This window comes from Rhinatrema bivittatum, chromosome 8, assembly GCF_901001135.1.
Source record: "Rhinatrema bivittatum chromosome 8, aRhiBiv1.1, whole genome shotgun sequence".
NCBI lineage: Eukaryota > Metazoa > Chordata > Amphibia > Gymnophiona > Rhinatrematidae > Rhinatrema > Rhinatrema bivittatum.
The window spans coordinates 245,035,901-245,054,249 of record NC_042622.1 but is presented as its reverse complement, the minus strand read 5'-3'; the positions used below and the strand labels follow the sequence as shown (position 1 = coordinate 245,054,249).

The 18,349-nt window shown below is 49.7% G+C and overlaps 1 protein-coding gene across 5 annotated transcripts in view; it reads left to right on the top strand.

Moving 5' to 3' along the window:
- Positions 1 to 18,349, top strand: part of ELL (elongation factor for RNA polymerase II) — a 528,830-nt gene that overhangs the window by 264,540 nt on the left and 245,941 nt on the right. For all 5 annotated transcript variants that reach the window (XR_003858420.1, XR_003858421.1, XR_003858419.1 and 2 more), the window contains exon 5: positions 3,213 to 3,466. Coding sequence is in view for 1 of the 5 variants with exons in the window: in XM_029614402.1 (XP_029470262.1) it covers positions 3,213 to 3,466 (254 nt within the window). In the remaining 4 variants the exon portion in view is untranslated. The remainder of the gene's footprint in view (positions 1 to 3,212; positions 3,467 to 18,349) is intronic.

Below are 18,349 nucleotides of genomic sequence, written 5' to 3'. Positions count from 1 at the left end.
CAATTTGTCTACCCAAATTAAGGCATGGTCTGACACCCCTGGAGTGCCTATGTCCGCAGCAGCAATAAAGGGGAACAATCTCTCAGAACCCAGTATATAATCTATTTGAGACAGTGTACGATGTGCCTTAGACACATGAGTATAGTCCCTTTCCTCGGGATGAAGTACCCTCCAATAATCCAACAGGTTTAAAGAGTTACACACCCGAGTGATACTGGTCTTTTGGGGGGCCCGGTGTGGAGTGTTCTTTGGACTAGAACGGTCCCTAGAGGGGTCATGAACAGTATTAGTCACCCACCAAAAGTAACTCTCCCTCCTTATGGGTAAGAAGAAGATTGATTAGATTTGTGAAAAATAAAGTGGAGGGGGAATTCGGACCATAAATATTAGCAATCGTTATTTCTTTCCCATTTAGCTTTCCCATTATAACTATGAATCTGCCCTCGGGGTCTACAAGTTCATGTTTTAATTGGAAGGAGAGGTTCCTGTGTAAAAGGATTGCCACACTTGCCTTTTTCCCAGCAGCCGGCGAGTAAAAACATTGGCCTACCCAATCTTTTAAGTTTCACACTCTCTGTTGCCGTTAAATGCGTTTCCTGTATACAAGCAATATGGACCGTTGACTTCTTAATGTGTTGTAGGACTTTAGTTCTTTTGATGGGATGACCTAGCCCATTAACATTGAGACTCGCTAGTTTTACCCCTAACTTAGCCATTGATATATACTTAAGAGAATAAGTAATGTGATTATCCAGAGAGTAAACGGAAGGCTCCCCAGCCTGAGCCCTCCGTCGGAAAGAAGAGAAACCACGTGGGATCCACAGTCCTTCTTGGTGTCCTCCCCCTGCCATGAAATTGAGTTCGAATGCCCAGTGCCTCCGCCTGCAATGAAAACTGCTATGCTGTGAAAAATAACCCAATCCCAAATTCCCCCCCAACCCTCCCTATTCCCATGCTTTTGATTTCCTGCACTCCACATTCGTCTCCCCAAACGCTCTAGGGGCACAAATGCGTGGGGGGCACGTTATAGATACGACGCGCTCCGCCCTCCCCACATAACCTCATGATAAGTACAGATTAACAGTAACAGTAGAACCTCCGCTAATAAACAATGAAACGGTATGGGCATTTTAACAGTACTTCACAAACTGATTCGCATAATCCATCGCCACTGTAGCCGCTCTAGCCAACGATCGAACAAACCTGAAGACAGTCCCGAGAGCCCTGTATGAGGGAGGGATTCAGCAAGAAGGAGCGATTAGGAGACAGCTGTGTAGCGCCAGTAGCGGGGCACAGAGAAAAGTCAGAACTGGAGAGTCCTGGAAAAGAGTCGTCCCCGTAGCTGCCCATCGCTGGTCCGGCCAAAGAGTGGAGACGGCTGCTGAACTAATGCTGTGGAGTAGCTCCGTAGAACAGATCTCGTGAGATGATCTTGACATCATGGGCTCCCGGATCGGGTGTGATCAGACAGTCTCCTCGGTAGAGATGCAGAACGGGAAGTTGGCCGGCGGCATATCAGTAGAGAAAAAACTTTGAGACACCCCAGATGCCTCAGGGGCCAATAGTAGCAACATAGATCTTTGCTGGAGCCACTTCGGTGAAAACGCGGTCCTGGCCGCCATGCTTGAAACGTAATGTCGCCGGGTACACAAGCTGAAACCAAATGTTTTTATTGTATAAGTCAGTGCAGATAGGGCTGAACAGCTTCCGTTTCTGTGCCAAAGCCACAGAGAAATCCTGGAAGAGACGTATATCCGCCCCTTTGTATTTCAATGTCGATTGGTTTCTGTAGACCTGCATGATTTTTTGTTTTTGCGCCCAATTGAGTATTTTAGCAATAATGAGCAGGGGCCGTTGATCTCCTTCTCTCCTTCTTCCCAGTCTGTGCGCCCTTTCAATACAGAAGGAGGGCCCCATGTCCGCAAGCCCCAAGGCCTCCGGGAGCAAAGTTTCGAGCAGCCCCTCCAGATTCTGTTCCCCCGCCTCCTCCGGGAAACCCGCGAGGCGTATATTGTTGCGGCGGGCTCTGTTCTCTAAGTCGTCTATTTTATCGGCCTGACTTAGGACGACTTGTTCCAGCTCTTTTACCTTGTTCTGAGTAATGATCTGACCGTCCTCCGCTGCGGAGACCCGCTCTTCCACCGCTGTAATCCGTGGTATGACCTCGGAGAAGGAGTCTTTCAAGTCTTTAAATTGTGTAGACAGCTCATTGAATCTACAGTCCAGAGCTGCGACCACCGCATTGGTGACAGTTGTAGTAAGGTCATTGGCTGGGGAGGTAGACGCCGGAGAGCTCGGTGTTGCAGGCCGCGAGGGCCCGTCCGCCATCTTGGAACCCACTGGATTAGGTTTGTCTTTTTTTCCCCCTTTCAGATGCATGGTGGTCGTCCCTTTCAGCATAAAATGGTCAATAGACATTTGTTCGAAGGTATCTGCAAATGGATTGAGCGATCATCGGCGTGATGGAGATTTTGAGAGATACAGGGAGGGCGAGGCGCAGAGCTCAGAGCAGGAGCGTCCGCTCGGCGTCACCGCATCACGTGACCCCCATTAGTGGGGTTTTTAAGGATCAGGGCTAATTTGGGGGGGGGGAGGAAGGCTATTAAATTTAGGGGGGTTTGGAAGACCTATTCCATAACTGGGCGAACTTGAAAAACTGTCAATGACGTCCGTGCACATCCCTATTAAAATCCCCCCACTTACTCGGTAGAAGCAGGATTTGCGTATACCCTTTTAAAATTGAGCCAACGTATGCATGGCCAGACTATTTTAAAACGTGCGCATATGCGCACTTATGTTATAAAATAGCCACATCCCTGGGCGCAGGCCAATGAAGTGCCTCCAGTATGACAGTTACTGTCTATCACAAGCTGGTTAGTTTCTTGTAAAATCCAAAATTAATATCTGCACTAAATGTAAGCAGGAGAACTTACATATTCTAGTGACATTAGCTAGTGACTGGTGCTTAGTGTAGATAACTGTTGGATTCACTGCTGATCATTGTCTGTCAGCATGCTGAATATTTGGATAACAATCTTGTCTTCAGCTTTTTTTCCCTGCATGTCTATGGATATATATTATGCAGAATATTTTCTTTTCTCTCATAGCAAAGTTTCAGGAGATCTAAATAAACAACTTAATTAACTTTAGCAAACCCTTGGCCCCTTGGAAGTCCTTCCTTGTGTTTTTATGTCATTTGTATCTCATTTCAGTTAAGAAGGTCCAATTGCGCAAACCAGCACCTGGAGTCCCTGATGCTGTTCCCTCACGAAAGCGGCCAACACCTGTCAATCTTGCTAGTGCAATAAAGAAGAGCAACAGTGGCATCTCTCAGCGACCCATCAAAGACAGGGTTGTGCACTTGTTGGCACTGAAGCCTTATAAGAAGCCTGAACTCATCCTGAGGCTACAGAAAGATGGACTTTCCCAGCATGACAAGGACACGCTAGACAGCCACCTGCAACAGGTCTGTGCCAGGGTATATCTTTGTGGTGCTTTCAACACTGCACCAAATATAGTTCCTTAATGGTCTTTGCTTTTATCTATAGGATACCTTGTTTTGTTATGAGCAAATCCCAGATGAAGTCCCTGTTCAATAACAGGTAAACAAGCAAAAGAAAGTAATAGGATTCCATTTCCATTCTAATGATCACTCTTGCAGTTTAGGGTTTATTTATTCTTATGTAATTAGTTCCTATATCAGGGAAGTACTCATAATAACTTACATCAGAACAGAAATACATACAAAGCAATAGAAATATGAAAGCCAACAAGCAGGTTGAAAACAGTAAGATTGTGTATGTAGCATATGAGAGATGTAGATGCAGACCTTTTAGGAATTATATTTTTCTTGCACACCATTGTTGCCATTTTACCCACTCCTTGTCTTCTCATGAAATTTAAATCTATGGTTGGTGAGTACCTGGATGTAAGGCACATAACCTTAATGACTGATAGACACCTGATCTCCTGGAATAAAGTGTCAAGTTCTTGAAGCCCTATCTCTGAATAGTTAGAGAGGTAGTAGGTGACGCAGAAAAGTGTTACCAACATATGTGGAGTCTGTACCAGCATCCCTATGAGATTAAGGATCTAAATATGCATAACCTATGGGAGGGGAGATACTGGGTGCATATGGTAGACATTCAAATATCTGAAAAGTATTAATGCACAAGAATATAATCTTTTTCAATGGAAAAGAAGTTCTATAACGAGGAGTCATGATATGAGACTCCAAGGGGGAATAGTCAGGAACAACTTAAGGAAATATTTTTTTCACAGAAAAGGTGGTGGGTGCATGAGATGACTTTCTAGAACTGTGGTGGAGCTAAAACAATAACAGACCTCAAGAAGGTATGAGATAAGCACAAAAGATTCTTAGTTGCAAATAAATGTAGAGATAACAGAAGTACATTGGTTCTGTGAAGAATTTTGGGGCTTCCAGAATGAATATTAAAGTAACTAATATCAAATGTTAGAAGTCCTAGCAGAAACATAGGCACTTACCTAACTGGGTCTGTTTGGCAGGCTATGCAAGGAAGCTAGGTGGCTGGATATTTGTGCAGCACTCACGTTAGTATTTGTATAAAGCCTTGGTGATTTATAAAGCTTTGTGGTTAATCATGGGAAGGGAGAGGTGCTAGGTGTGAACAAAATAGTCTCCCCTTGGAACCATCTCCTCCCTCCAACAGAAAGAAGGCTCCTCCTGAAGACCTCTCTTTCATAGGATTTGTCAGGGAGATGGCAGAGACCATCCTGTTTCAGTTGCAAATAGAAGATACTTGGCATGAAATGCTGGACATCCTTCAGTTTTTAGAGCCTTCCAAGAAGATTGTGGCACAAGATCCTTTTGGAGTTAACATTGAGGATGTGAAAACAACCCCTCTGTTCCTCCTATTAACAGGCTCTCGGATTTGACGAGCGTCAGCTACTGCACCAGTCTGTGATTGTCGAATCAGCTTTCAAGAAAGCCAAGCGCACTGACCCTTTCCTTGGCGCTCCTGAAGAAGGATCAGAGGGCCATGAACGCTTCCGGGAGGAAGGTGTTTCACGGTGCCATGATTGCCCACATAGCGGCCTATCAGCTCTACATAAGCCAGTATGTGAGGGACATTCTGAAGCAGGTGCAGAAGGGCCTGGAGTTCAGAAAACACTGGATCTGAGCAACCTATGATATTGAAATGGCATAGTGGGTCTCTGCAGCTGGAATTGGCAGCCGCAGATTCGGATGGCTGCAGGCATCTGATCTCTGACAGGAAGTTCAGGACAGACTCGCTGGCTTGCCATGAACTAGAGAAAATATCTTCAGAGGTAGAGTTGAAGAGTGTGGTTACTCAAATGCGTAAATGCCATGTGACACTTCAGCAGGACTTGCCCTCCTCTTAAAGGCTGGGTCAGAGGCAGCCTTTCTTCCGTCCGAGGAAATACTATCCTCCACCATCTCAACCCCTTCAGCAACAACAGGCCCCTCACAGGTGTTCAGGCAGCAGAGGGCCCTGAAACCCCAGCAAGCATCCCAGTGAACTCCAGGGACAGGGTTTCAACTAGATCATAGGGAACATAGTCATGTCCATAAGACAGCGGATCCCCTGGTCGGGGGGAGGCCACAGTTCTATACAAACAAGTGGCTCCTTGAAACATTTGACCAGTGGGTTCAGTCCATCGTCAGGGGAGGCTACGTGTAGGCAGATGGACTCAGGACCAGTGGGTTTATGCTGTCCTGCCAGCAGATGGAGACGGAGCAGGCAGTATTTATAGCCCTGCAGTGTCCCCAGCCTGCCAGTATTCTCCATCTCCAGCAGATGTGGATGTGCATCTCCCTATGGTAATTGCTTCAAGCTTTTTGGAAGAAGAAATTTGAAATTCTAAATTCAGGAAAAGAAAACCCTGCCCTCCTGCGGTGATACCTAAAGGTCCTTCCCCCAGCTGAGAATTCCTCGGGTGATTTCCGTGGGTCCTACAGAGAAGTGCCTTGGTCTGGTAGCTGGGTTTTCCAGCGTGGTCTTAGCTGCTAGTTCAGCTGAAAGGCAGTGGGTGCAGGAGGCAGAGCATGGTGGTAACAGCCGATGACATTCCCTCCCCCCCCCCCCCTCCCCCCAAATCACCACAGCCAGAGACTGTATCTGTACTCAGCCGGTAAGCACTGAGCTCAGGTGACATTTAAAAAAAAAAAATGTAACCTTATTTAGAGACAGGGGTTTCAAATCTTCCTCTGGTCTCCATTCTCTGTGCGCCATACTGACAGTTGTTCCCACTTCCATTGGGCAGCCGGGCGGGTTGAGCGGCCCCTGGTGGGCTAGACCCCGCACTTAGGCTTTGTTCTTGCATGCTGCATGGTAGGCCTCGGCGGCCGTTTTCACATACTCTTGTGTTTGTGCTACTTCACTCTATATGCAGTCAGTATGCGCAGTGTGTCAGCTCTGTGCATGCAGTGTGTGCTGTTTTTCGGCACACTTTTTACGCGCACAAACTTTCGTGTGTGTGCACCTTGCCATGCCTTCTTCTTGGTGTTTATTTTTTGGACACATTTCTTTTTTGAGAACGAGACGTTCTGATGCGCACTTACCACTGCGAAGGCACCAGTAAGTAGGAAGCCAAAGCGTCATCCTATTTGTGTTGCTTGTCATGTTAGGGCTTCTCAGCCTGACCTGGCTTCTAACCTGTGTCAGCGCTGCTCAGACACTCAGGGAGAGTTGTTTTCCTTGGATTTTGCTAAGCCTGGTTTTTTGCATTCGGATGATGGTTTGGTCATGGCTTTGACTGAGGGGATGCCAGTTCTTGGTTCTCCCTTGACAGGCTCCTCCGCTGGCGAGGGCAGCTCTGTGGGACCAGCTCCAGTTCCTTCTGGGCTTGGTGTGGACCCGGCTGTTTTTTCTTGGGTGGAATTTTTTCAAGGCTTACAAACCTTTCTTCAGGTGCAGTCCTCTGCTTCCTCAATTTCTGTCTGGTCGAACCCTCATATGGTGGCTCCTCCCTCTTCCAGTCCTATGCTTGAGCGCCAGGGCTCACCTCAGTTCCCTATGGGTGTTCCCAACAGGAATTCGGATGGCACTAATGATGAGGTTGATCCTGATTCCCTAGAAGATGGGGAAATTCCTCCAGGGCTGGAACCATATCGAACCATGTTGTGGTTCTTTCATAGAGATGAACTACCCGCCCTGATTTCCCAGACATTGAAACAGCTGAGCGTCACTGGTTCAGATGCTATGTCTGAACCGAAGAAGAATCCCATTTTGGTTTCCTTATGTAAAGCCTCTTGTTTTTTTCCCTGTGATGGATGCCATTCAGGAATTGATTGATCCGGAATGGGATGCCCCAGAGGCAAATTTTAAAGGAGGTTGGACGTTGGAAGACTATACCCCCTGGATCCGGCTGTGTGAGAGCGTTTGCGTTTTCCCAAAGTGGATGCTCTGGTATCTGCCATTTCTAAGCAGACAACTATACCTGTAGAGAGGAGCGGCCTTGAAAGGATGTACATGATAGATGGATTGAGGCTGTTCTTAAGCCTTTGAGGCGGTGGCGATGAATTTAGATTGCCTTCTGTTGCGCCCTAGTGGTGAGATCTTGTTTTCTTCTCTCTCAGGAGGTTGATGAGTCTGGAAGGAATTCCAGAGCTGTTATGGAACATGCTGCCGCCTTTTTAGCAGACACAGGCTGTGATTTGGTCTGGACCTCGGCCAGAGGAGTGCCTTTGGTGATAGCGGTCAGGCATCAACTGTGGTTGCGAAATTGGTCAGCTGACGCAGCCCTCAAAGCCAATCTTACCAAGATGCCCTTTAAAGGCTTGCTCTTGTTTGGGAGCGAGTTGGAGAAACTAGCCAGTAAGTGAGGCAAGTTTCCGGTTCCTCAGTTGCCAGAGGATAAGCAGATACAGCGCCCCTTTGGTATGAGGGGGTCGTCTCCAGTGTTCCAGATGTTTTTGTCCCTACAGAGGGCCGCCTTTTCGGTAGGTTTCAGTCCTTTCGTCCCCGATAGCTCAAGAAAGGAGTGGGCTCGGGTGGCGGATCCTCCTGAATTGCTCAATGAAGGTTTACAGACCCACCTTCGGAGTTGGGTCAAGATCATGTCGGACCAGTGGATCCTGGAGGTGATACGAGAAGGGTATGTACTAGAAATTTGCAGTATTCCTCGGGACGTGTTCATGGTGTCCCCTTGCCACTCCCCGCAGAAGAAGCAGGTATGGAGTTCACACTTCAACGGCTCCTCAGACTGAGGGCTGGGTTCCAGTGCCCACATCTTAAAGTATGGGGCAATATTCCTTTTATTTTGTTGTGCCCAAGAAGGGAGGGCTCCTTTCGTTCCATCATAGATCTCAGAGGGTCAACTGTCACTGGAAGGAGACTCATTTTCACATGGAAACCTTACGCTCTGTGATAATGACAGTGCAGTCGGGGGAATTTCTGACCACCTTGGATCTTCAGAGGCTTACCTTCATATTCTCATCCGATTGGAACCCCGCTTTCTGCCCTTTGCAGTTTTGGAGGCGCCATTATCAGTTTCAGGTGCTGTCTTTTGGTCTAGCCACCGCTCCCAGAACATTTGCCAAGTTGTGGTGGTAGTAGCAGCGGCCTTGCTGGAAGGAATCCAGGTGCACCTGTATTTGGACGACTTGCAAATTTGAGCCAAGTCTCAGGAAGAGAGCCACGCGATGACATACACAAAGTGATCTCTTTATTGCAGGAGCTTGGTTGGGTGGTGAACCTGACCAAGAGCAGTCTTCAGCCATCCCAGTGATTGGAGTATCTGGGGGTCCGGTTCAACACGGGACAGGACAGAGCTTTTCTACCAGAAGTTTGGATCCAGAAATTGATGTCTCAAGTGCGTCAGTTGATAAATACCATCCACCCGATGATGTGATCCTACCTACAGGTGCTTGGCTTGATGGCGGCTACCCTGGAAGTTGTACCGTGGGCAAGAGTGCATATGCGTCCTCTTAAGCTCGCTCTATCTCATTGGATCCTGCAGTCTTAGGACTATGCGGTTCGGCTCCACTTGCCAATGGAAATCTGCTCCAACCTCCAGTGGTCGTTAAAGGAGGATCATCTAAAAAAGGGAGTTCCCTTGTCCTCTCCGATCTAGTTGGTTCTCACGATGGATGTGAGTCTCCACAGTTGGCATTCCAACACTCCCCAGGGGTGTTGGAATGCCGAAGATTCCCGCTGGAACATCAATCGCCTGGAGGCCCAGGCCTTATGGCTGGCATGCTTGCAGTTCAGCCACAGGCTGTGAGATCAAGAGGTTCATGTGATGTCAAACAAAGCAATGACGGTGGCCTATATCAATCGCTAGGGAGGAACCCAAGAGCCAGCAAATGTCGCAGGAAATAGGACCAGCTGGTGAAATGGGTGGAAGGCCATCTACAGATGATCTGTCTCTCACATTGCAGGAGCAGACTTTCTCAGCAAGGAGAATCTGGACCCAGGAGAGAGTAGGTGTTGTCAGCTGAGGCGTTTCAGCTGATTGTGGATTGCTGGGGCCTTCAGTTCCTAGACCTGCTGGCGACTTATTTATTTATTTATTTATTTTAGGTTTTTTTATACCGGCATTCATGAACTCGTTCACATCATGTCGGTTTACAGAAAACAGGGGTGCGAATAATACAACCAAAAAACACAAATAACGTGATGTAGAGAAGCAGTTACAATTAACAAGGGCTAATGAACTGGGAATGTAAGAAATAGAAAGAGATAGAGGAGGTTAATTATATACAAATGTACAATATAAATATGGCATCTCATATATACAGTCTCTGAGAAGAGAATCTATTTATGGTGCATGTTAGGTAGAGTTCGGGAAGGCTTGCCTGAAAAGCCATGTCTTGAGTCTTTTCCTAAAGGTTAGGAGACATGGTTCGTTTGAGTTCTGGAGGGATGGAGTTCCATAACGGTGGGCCTGCAGTGGAAAGAGCTCGGTCTCTTAAGGTGCTGTGATTAGTGGTTTTCGTGGGTGGAACAATGAGGCATCCTCTGTAGGCTTCCCTGGTCGGTCTTGTGGATTTGTGTAAGCGGGGAGGAATTTGTAGATCGATTGTGGTATGTTGGTGAATGATTTTGTATATCAAGGTGATGGATTTATAAATGACTCTGAAATGAATTGGTAACCAGTGGAGGTCTTGTAGCACTGGGGAGATATGGTCTCTTTTCTTAGTGTTTGTCAGTAGACGGGCTGCTGCGTTTTGGACCATTTGGAGCGGTTTTGTGTATGAGGAGGGGAGGCCAAGTAAAGTGGAGCAGCAGTAGTCCAATTTAGAGAAAATGAGGGCTTGGAGGATGGTTCTTAAGTCTTTGGCATGGAAGAGTGGTCTTATCCTTTTTAAAACTTGCAGTTTATAGAAACAGTCTTTGGTGGTTTTATTGATGTGGGCTTCTTGGAATGTGAAGGTTCCTCGATTCTACAGTCACAGGAGAGATCCATGGTCCCTGGGAATAGACTTTCATACAGGTCTGGCCAAAAGACAAATTGCTTTATGCCTTTCCTCTGTGGCCCTTGCTGGGCAGGATAATTCGGAAGATTGAAGGACACAGGGGGCTAGTGGTGCCGGACTGGCCCAGGGATCCTTGGTATGCAGATTTGCAATGACTCCTAGTGGAGTCCCCTCTTCGTCTTCCGCCGCACATGGATCTGTTACAGCAGGGTCCAGTTCTTCACGAGGATCCGATTAAATTCTGTCTTACGGTTTAGCCCTTGAGAGGGCTCGCCTGTTAAAGCGTGGTTATTCCTCTGCTGTGATTACCACTTTACTCCATGCTTGCAAGTTCTCTACTTCCTTGGCTTATGTGTGGGTTTGGGAAGTTTTTGAGGCCTGCTATGACGAATTGGGTATTCTTCCTTGTTCAATTAAGATCCCTCTCATTCTGGATTTTTTTTGCATGATGGATTGAATCAAGGATTGACCCTTAATTCCTTGAAGGTGCAGGTTACGGCTTTTGCCTGTTTCAGAGGCCTGGTGAATGGGGGTTTCTTTGTCGTCTCATCTGATGTAGCTCATTTTTTGAAGGGAGTGAAGCATCTTAGGCCTCCCTTGAGGTTACTGGTTACATTGTGGAGTTTTAATTTGGTGCTGGATTTTTTAGCGAGCCCTACATTTCGACCACTATGTAGTCTTTCTTTACGGTTGTTGACCTTGAAGACTGTGTTCCTGGTGGCTATATGTTCTGCACATCGAATTTCTGAGCTGCAGGCCTTGTCTTGCCAGGAGCTTTTCCTTTGGGTAACTCTGGGGGCGTTACAGCTGTATCATATTCCATCCTTCTTGCCAGAGGTGGTCCCAGACTTTCATTTGAATCAGTCCATCTCCTTGCCATCCCTAGATAAGGTCAGGGGTGCGGAGGAGTTTAGCCTTTTGCGCTCCTTGGATATGAAGCGATTTGTTGTGCAGTATCTGGAGGTCTCTGAATCTTTTCGAAAGATGGATCGCCTGTTTGTTCTCCATGGCGGGAGTAAGCAGGTACTCCGGCTTTGCGGGCTACCATAGCTAGTCGGATTAAGGAGGTAGTCAGGGCCGTGTATGTGGATGCTGGAAAGCTGCTGTTGTTAGGGCTCATTCCACTAGGGCTCAAGCAGTGTCATAGCTAGAGGGTTGGTCTGTTGCGTCCCATCGATAATCTGCCGAGCTGCAACATGGTTCTCCTTACACAATTTTTCTAGGTTTTATCATCTGGATGTACAGGCCCGGGAGGATGCAGCCTTTGCATATGCAGGATTGACTGGACTGTGGGCAGCCTCCCACTCTCTGCTAGGGAGTAGCTTTGGTACATCCCCATTGGTCCTGAGTCCATCTGGCTACACACTAGGAAATGGAGAAATTACTTACCTGATAATTTAGTTTTCCTTAGTGTAGACAAATGGACTCAACTTTCTGCCCTTGGCTGCCACATGAGTGTCAGTAGTCCTCCTGTGGGGCTCTTGGTCCCAGGAGATTACTGGTAAGTGTTCATCCAGTCCCTAGCTTGGGGTACCTAGAATCTTATTCAAGTTCAGTGTTTATGGTTGGTTGAGTACAGTTCTGGTTACCTGTTTTTAATCATGCTTTTTAATGAAGTTTTTGCTAGTCTGTCCACAGTTGCTTTTGAAGAGAATACTGGCAGGCTGGGGTCTTGCAGGGCTATATATATACTGGGGCGGATTTTCAGAGCCCTGCTCGCGTAAATCCGCCCAAAACCGGGCGGATTTACGCGAGCAGGGCCCTGCGCGCCGGGAAGCCTATTTTACATAGGCCTCCCGGCGCGCTCAGAGCCCCGGGACTCGCGTAAGTCCCGGGGTTCTCGGAGGGGGGCGGGCCTGGTCGTCGTGGCGTTTCGGGGGCGTGTCGGCAGCATTTTGGGGGCGGGTACGGGGGCGTGGCTACGGCCCGGGGGCGTGGCCCCACCCTCCGTACCCGCGGCCCGGCGCGCAGGAGGCCCGCTGGCGCGCGGGGATTTACGCCTCCCTCTGGGAGGCGTAAATCCCCCCGACAAAGGTAAGGGGGGGGTTTAGACAGGGCCGGGCGGGTGGGTTAGGTAGGGGAAGGGAGGGGAAGGTGTGAGGGGAGGGCAAAGGAAAGTTCCCTCCGAGGCCGCTCCGATTTCGGAGTGGCCTTGGAGGGAACGGGGTAGGCTGCGCGGCTCGGCGCGCGCCGGCTATACAAAATTCATAGCCTTGCGCGCGCCGATCCAGGATTTTAGTGGATACGCGCGGCTCCGCGCGTATCTACTAAAATCCAGCGTACTTTTGTTTGCGCCTGGAGCGCAAACAAAAGTAGGCTATTCGCGCGCCTTTGAAAATCCGCCCCACTGTGATGTCAGCTTGCTCTGTCTCCATCAGGAAGTACTTCTTGCAGAGTTCTCCTCCCTCTTAACGGGCAGAGCGTTCAAGCCTATCCCGCCAGGGAAAAGGGGGCAGGGATTATAATCTCGGTACTCCTGATTCCAAAGAAAACAGGAGGACTTTGTCCTATCCTAAACCTAAGGGCCTTGAACAAATTTGTCCAGAAGGAAAAGTTCAAGATGGTTTCCCTGGGCACCTTGATCCCCTTGTTGCAAAAAGAGGACTGGCTGTGCTCCCTCGATCTAAAGGATAAGTACACCCACATCAAGATCTTCCATGATCATTGGAAGTATCTCCATTTTGTGGTGGGAAATCAGCAGTTCAGTACCTTGTATTGCCATTTGGGCTAGCGTCAGCACCATGTGTCTTCACAGAATGCCTTGTCCTGGTGGCAGCGCACCTGAACAGACTGTGTTTTCCCTTACCTGGACAATTGGCTGGTCGAGCACCTGTTGGGCAGGGGCCGAGGAGTCCATATCCTCGACCATCTGGGTGTTAGTCATTGGGGTTTGTCATCACCTCCTCAAAGTCCCATCTCAACCCAACACTGCAATTGGACTTCAACGGAGCCCTGCTAGACACTATTAATATCCCACTTCAGTTGTCTCTTTTCACTCAATGCCCGATCAAGTTATGGAATTCACTGCCTAAAGATGGGATCAAGACAGCTAGCATAACTGAATTTAAAAAGTTTGAACAAGTTAATGGAAGAAAAGTCCAAAATAATTAACCAGTGACTGAGACCCACCACATGACACAGGGAGGTAGCAGCAAAAAACCAAATCTACTTTTAGGGATTGGCCACTATTGGAGACAAGATTCTGGGCTTGATGAACCTTTGGTCTGAGCCAGCATGGTGGTACTTATGCTCTCCTAGGATAAGCAGAATGGTAGACCTCACACACGGGTGATGTCATCAGATGGAGCCCAGCACGGAAAACTTCTGTCAAAGTTTCTAGAACTTTAATTGGCACACTGAGCATGCCCAGCATGCCACTATCCACGCGGCCACATAGGGTCCCCCTTCAGTTTCTTTCTTTCCATGGTACAGTTGTCTCACGGTAGTGGAGCTCTGCTCTGTTCTCAGAGTTCTTTGTTTTCTTGCTGTTTTTCGCTGCCTTCGCTTGGGGTTCCCCCTAGTCAGTATGGCAGCACGGTAAGTTTTACCTTTACACTCTGTTCTGGGGTTTTTTTTGGCATCTGTGTCTGCCTGACACCGTCCAGTTTCTGGCCTGAGGCATGGTCTCCATGTTTCATCGATGCCCCCAGTGCCCGCGGATCATGTCTGACTGATCCATATGAACTCTGTATTCTTTGCCTGGGGGCATCGCATGATGTCTGGGGTTGCTGATTTTGCAACCAGATGAGCCCTAAAGGTCTTTGGGCGTGGTTAGATAAGTTGGAAAAGCTTTTTGGCTCCAAGAAGTTGGGGCCCTCCACGCCGCGTCAACGCCCGGGGGTTGAAGGGAACCTATGAACACCCAACCATCTGTGTCTGCTCCCCCTCCACAGAGAAGCGCCGGAGATTGACCACTGTCTGTATCCTCGCGCTCTAGGACGTCTGATTCCTTGCTCTCCTTGGTCTGATTCCTTGCTCTCCGGGGAAAGACCAGGCCGAGCACCGGGGGAGGTTGAGGAAGCACAGTCGCCATTGACGTATGGCACCAGTTCCAGGAAGGCAGTGGCTGTGTTGGCCCCCTAAGCGTCCCTGCTGAGACCAGGCCTCGCCCTCAGTCGCACCTGAGAGTCCGAGGTGATCCTGCTGATGCCCATGTCTGTGTTGGGCACTGATCCCCCTTGTTTTTGAGGTTGATCCGGTGGTACCTGCTCCTCCACCCGCCCTACCTGCGGCGGCCTTTGATGAGAAGCTGGATCGTAGGGTTCAATTGTCTGTGCTCCAAGCCTTTAGGGGTATCAAACCACAGGCCCCATCGGTGCCTCCACTGATGCTGGAGCCCACTCCCTTGATCCTAGCACTGCTGCTGGAGTGCCTCAATATGCTGCTTGGGTGTCCTCCCTATGCAGCCGGTGCCCGGGGATTCCTCCGTCCCCCCAGTGGCCATCGTTGCCCCCATTGGGAGCTATACCTATTGCCAGTTCCTTCGAGGAGGAAGGCTCGGCACTTCCAGGGCTATCGGGGCCTCTGGCGCCTAGGCTGCCACTTCTGGCTCCAGCACCAGGTCCTTCAGGGGATTCTGTGCCATCGATGCCCTCAGTGCTCCCGGTGCTTCCTGGGCAAGACTACGGGCAGTCAGCACTGGTCCCCCACTGACCCCTCTAGGGGATTTCAGTGAGGAGGAAGCCCCATACGATCCGTAGGGGGATGATACTTCTGAGTCCTCTGACGATGTCCTGCCCAACACCCCCCCCCCCCCCCCAAAAGGAATGGTGCCGGTCTCATCCAGAGGACTTGACCTTTGCTGGTTTCTTCCACACTATGGCAGAGTCTATCCTTTCCAACTCCTGATGGAAGAGGATGCTAGGCACCACATGCTGGAGGTGCTCCAGTTTGTGGACACCCCGAAAGAGGTGGTAGCTGTTCCCATGCATGAGATCTTCAAGGAGTTGCTCCTGCGCATTTGGAAACATCCTGTGTCCATGTCTCCAGTTAACAGGAAGGCTGACGCAGTCTACCTTGTTCAGATGTCTCTCAGGTTTGAGTGGCGCCAACTCCCCCACCAGTCAGTGGTAGTGGAATCCACCCTGAAAAAGGTGACATGGTCCCGGACCCATGCTTCCACGCCTCCTGGTCTTGAAAAAAGGGAATGGGACGCACTGGGTAGGAAAGTGTTCCAGGGGGCACTGTTAATAGCCCATATTGCCTCTTACCAGTTATATATGGCCCAGCATTCCCGGAACCTCTGGAAGAAAATTCTGGAATTGGTGGAACGCCTCCCTCAACAGCAGCAGGAGGCATTCCTGGCGCTGGTCCATTAAGGCTTCAAGTGGGGTAAGCACGAGGTGCATTCAACATAAGATGTTTTTGAGACGTCAGCTCATGTGGCTGCAGCGGGCATCAGAGCCCGCAGGATGGCCTGACTCAGAGCTTCGGATCTCCAGCCGGAGATCAGGAGAAACTGGCGGACCTTCCCTGTACAGGGGATAACCTTTTTGGGGATAAGTTGCTGTGGTTCAGCTGAAGGATCATCCTGAGACCCTCTAGCATTTTTTAGCTAGTACCTCGGACCTCCCCCGTCTTTGGCCAGAAGGTTGGTGAGGCAAGGGGCACGTAGGTCCTATCGTCAGCGGAAATATCACCCCCCGGCTTCCCACAGATGTTCTCAGCAGGTATCCTCGAGGGGCCACTCCAAGCAGCTGCGGGTACCTAGACCTCAGCCAGCACCTCAGCTGAGCCCTGCTATGGAGTTTTGACTGGCAGAGAGGGAGCCCAAGTCCCGGTGCCATGCCCTCTGCGCCGGATCCACCAGTGGGAGGCCGCCTGTGCCTTTCGGGATCGCTGGTTAGCAATCACATTGGATGGGTGGGTCCTGTCCATTATTCGTCAAGGGTATCATTTAAACTTCTTGAGTATGCCTGGGGATGCTCCCCCGTGTCCCTCTTAGTCTCCCCATCAGGAAATACTGTTGTCTGAGCTCACCGCCCTCATTCAGGCCAGTGCAGTAGAGCCAGTTCCTCTGCGGCAGCAGGGAACAGGGTTTTACTCCTGTTATTTCCTGTTCCCCAAGAGGACTGGAGGACTTCATCCCATCCTAGACATCCGAGCTCTGAATTGTTTTCTCAAATGAGAGAAGTTCAAGATGGTCTTCCTGGGCATTCTGATTCCTTTCTTGCAGCGGGGGGAACTGGTTTTGCTCCCTCGATCTCAAGGACACATACGCGCACATGGAGATCTCCCGCAGTCACCACAGAAATCTCCACTTCCTGGTGGGCACCAGACATTTTCAGTACAGTGTGCTGCCGTTTGACCTTGCCTCAATGCCTTGCATCTTCACAAAGTGCCTAGCACCTGCGTCTAGGGGTGCAGATGTTCCCTTACTTGGACGACTGGTTAATCAAGAGCAGTTCCCAGGAGGGGGCGCTGTGGTCCCTCCGCCTAACCATTCAGGTGTTGGAGTCTCTCAGGTTTGTCATCAACTACCCAGAGTCCCATCTGACTCAGTCACTGCGCCTGGGTTGTATCGGCAGAGGGTGAGGCCTATCTTCCTCACGACCCTGGTGGGCTTGGTGCGCCAGAGCCAGCGAATCACTGCCCGTATCATGCTCCTTCTTCTGGGTCACATAGAGGCTGCGGTCCATTTCGCACCTTTTGCCTGCCTGCATATGCGCCGGGCGCAGTGGACCCTGCAGTCACAGTGGCGCAGGACCTCAATGCACTCCAGACTTCCTTGTCCTGGTGGGAGGACTTAGCTAATCTGGAACAAGGAGTTCTTTTTCAATCCCCCTCCTTCCAGGTTGTCTTCACCCCTGATGCAACCACACTGGGATGGGGTGCCCACATGGAAGGGCTTCCCACCCAGGGCCTGTGGTCGGCTCAGGAAGCTCAGTGTCAAATTAACTTCCTGGAACTCTGAGTGATCCGTTACAGCCTATGGGCGTTCCAGCACCGCTTGGTGACCAGATTGGTCCTCATCCAGACCAACAATCAGGTAGTGATGTGGTACATCAACAAACAGGGAGGTATGGGATCGTTCCTCCTCTGCAAGGAGGCAGTTCAGATTTGGTCCTGGGCCCGCTCTCAGAATATAATTACTTCGAGCCGTGTACCTGGTGGGGACTGAGAACATGGTGACAGACTGCCTGAGTCAGGCATTTTGGCCCCACGCATGGTCCTTGGACCCAACGGTAGCAAATGTGATCCTCCGTCTGTGGGGAATCCCAGACGTAGATCTGTTTGCCTCCCCTCTCCGGGGAGGATGGCAAACCAGCCTTGGATGCCTTTGCCCGCCATTGGGGCAAGAGTCTTCTGTATGAGTATCCTCCACTTCCACTGGTGATGAAGACTCTCCTGAAGCTCCAGCAGGGCAGCAGAACCATGATCTCCATAGCCCCTTATTGGCCATGGCAGGCTTGGTTCCCACTCCAGCAGGACCTCTCGGTCTGGAACCCGATCAGTCTGGGGACATCCCCGACCTTAGCCACACAGGATCATGGCAGGCTGTACCATCCAAACCTCAGGGTGTTGTCCCTGACGGCCTGGATGTTGAACGGTTGTTCTCCTAGGATAAGCAGGTTGGCAGTCATCACAGATGGGTGAAATCAAAGCCCAGCACAGAAAACTTTTATCAAAGTTATTTTGACTGGCACACTGAACATGCCACTATCCGCACGTCCACGTGAGGTCCCCCTTCAGTCTCTCTTTTTCCGCAGTGCAGTTGCCGTGTGCTTTTTGGAGCTCTGCTTTTTTTTCAGTCTTTGTGTCCGAAATAGTTTTTTTCCCTGTTCCTTTGATGGGCCCCCCTTCACGGTCGTTGTCTCCTCAGCACGGTAGGTAGAAAACATTTTTCTGTCTCTTTTCAATTCTCGGCATCCCAACTCTCAGTGGTCCCCGGTCATCGACTGTACGCCAGTTATTTTTCATGGCGTC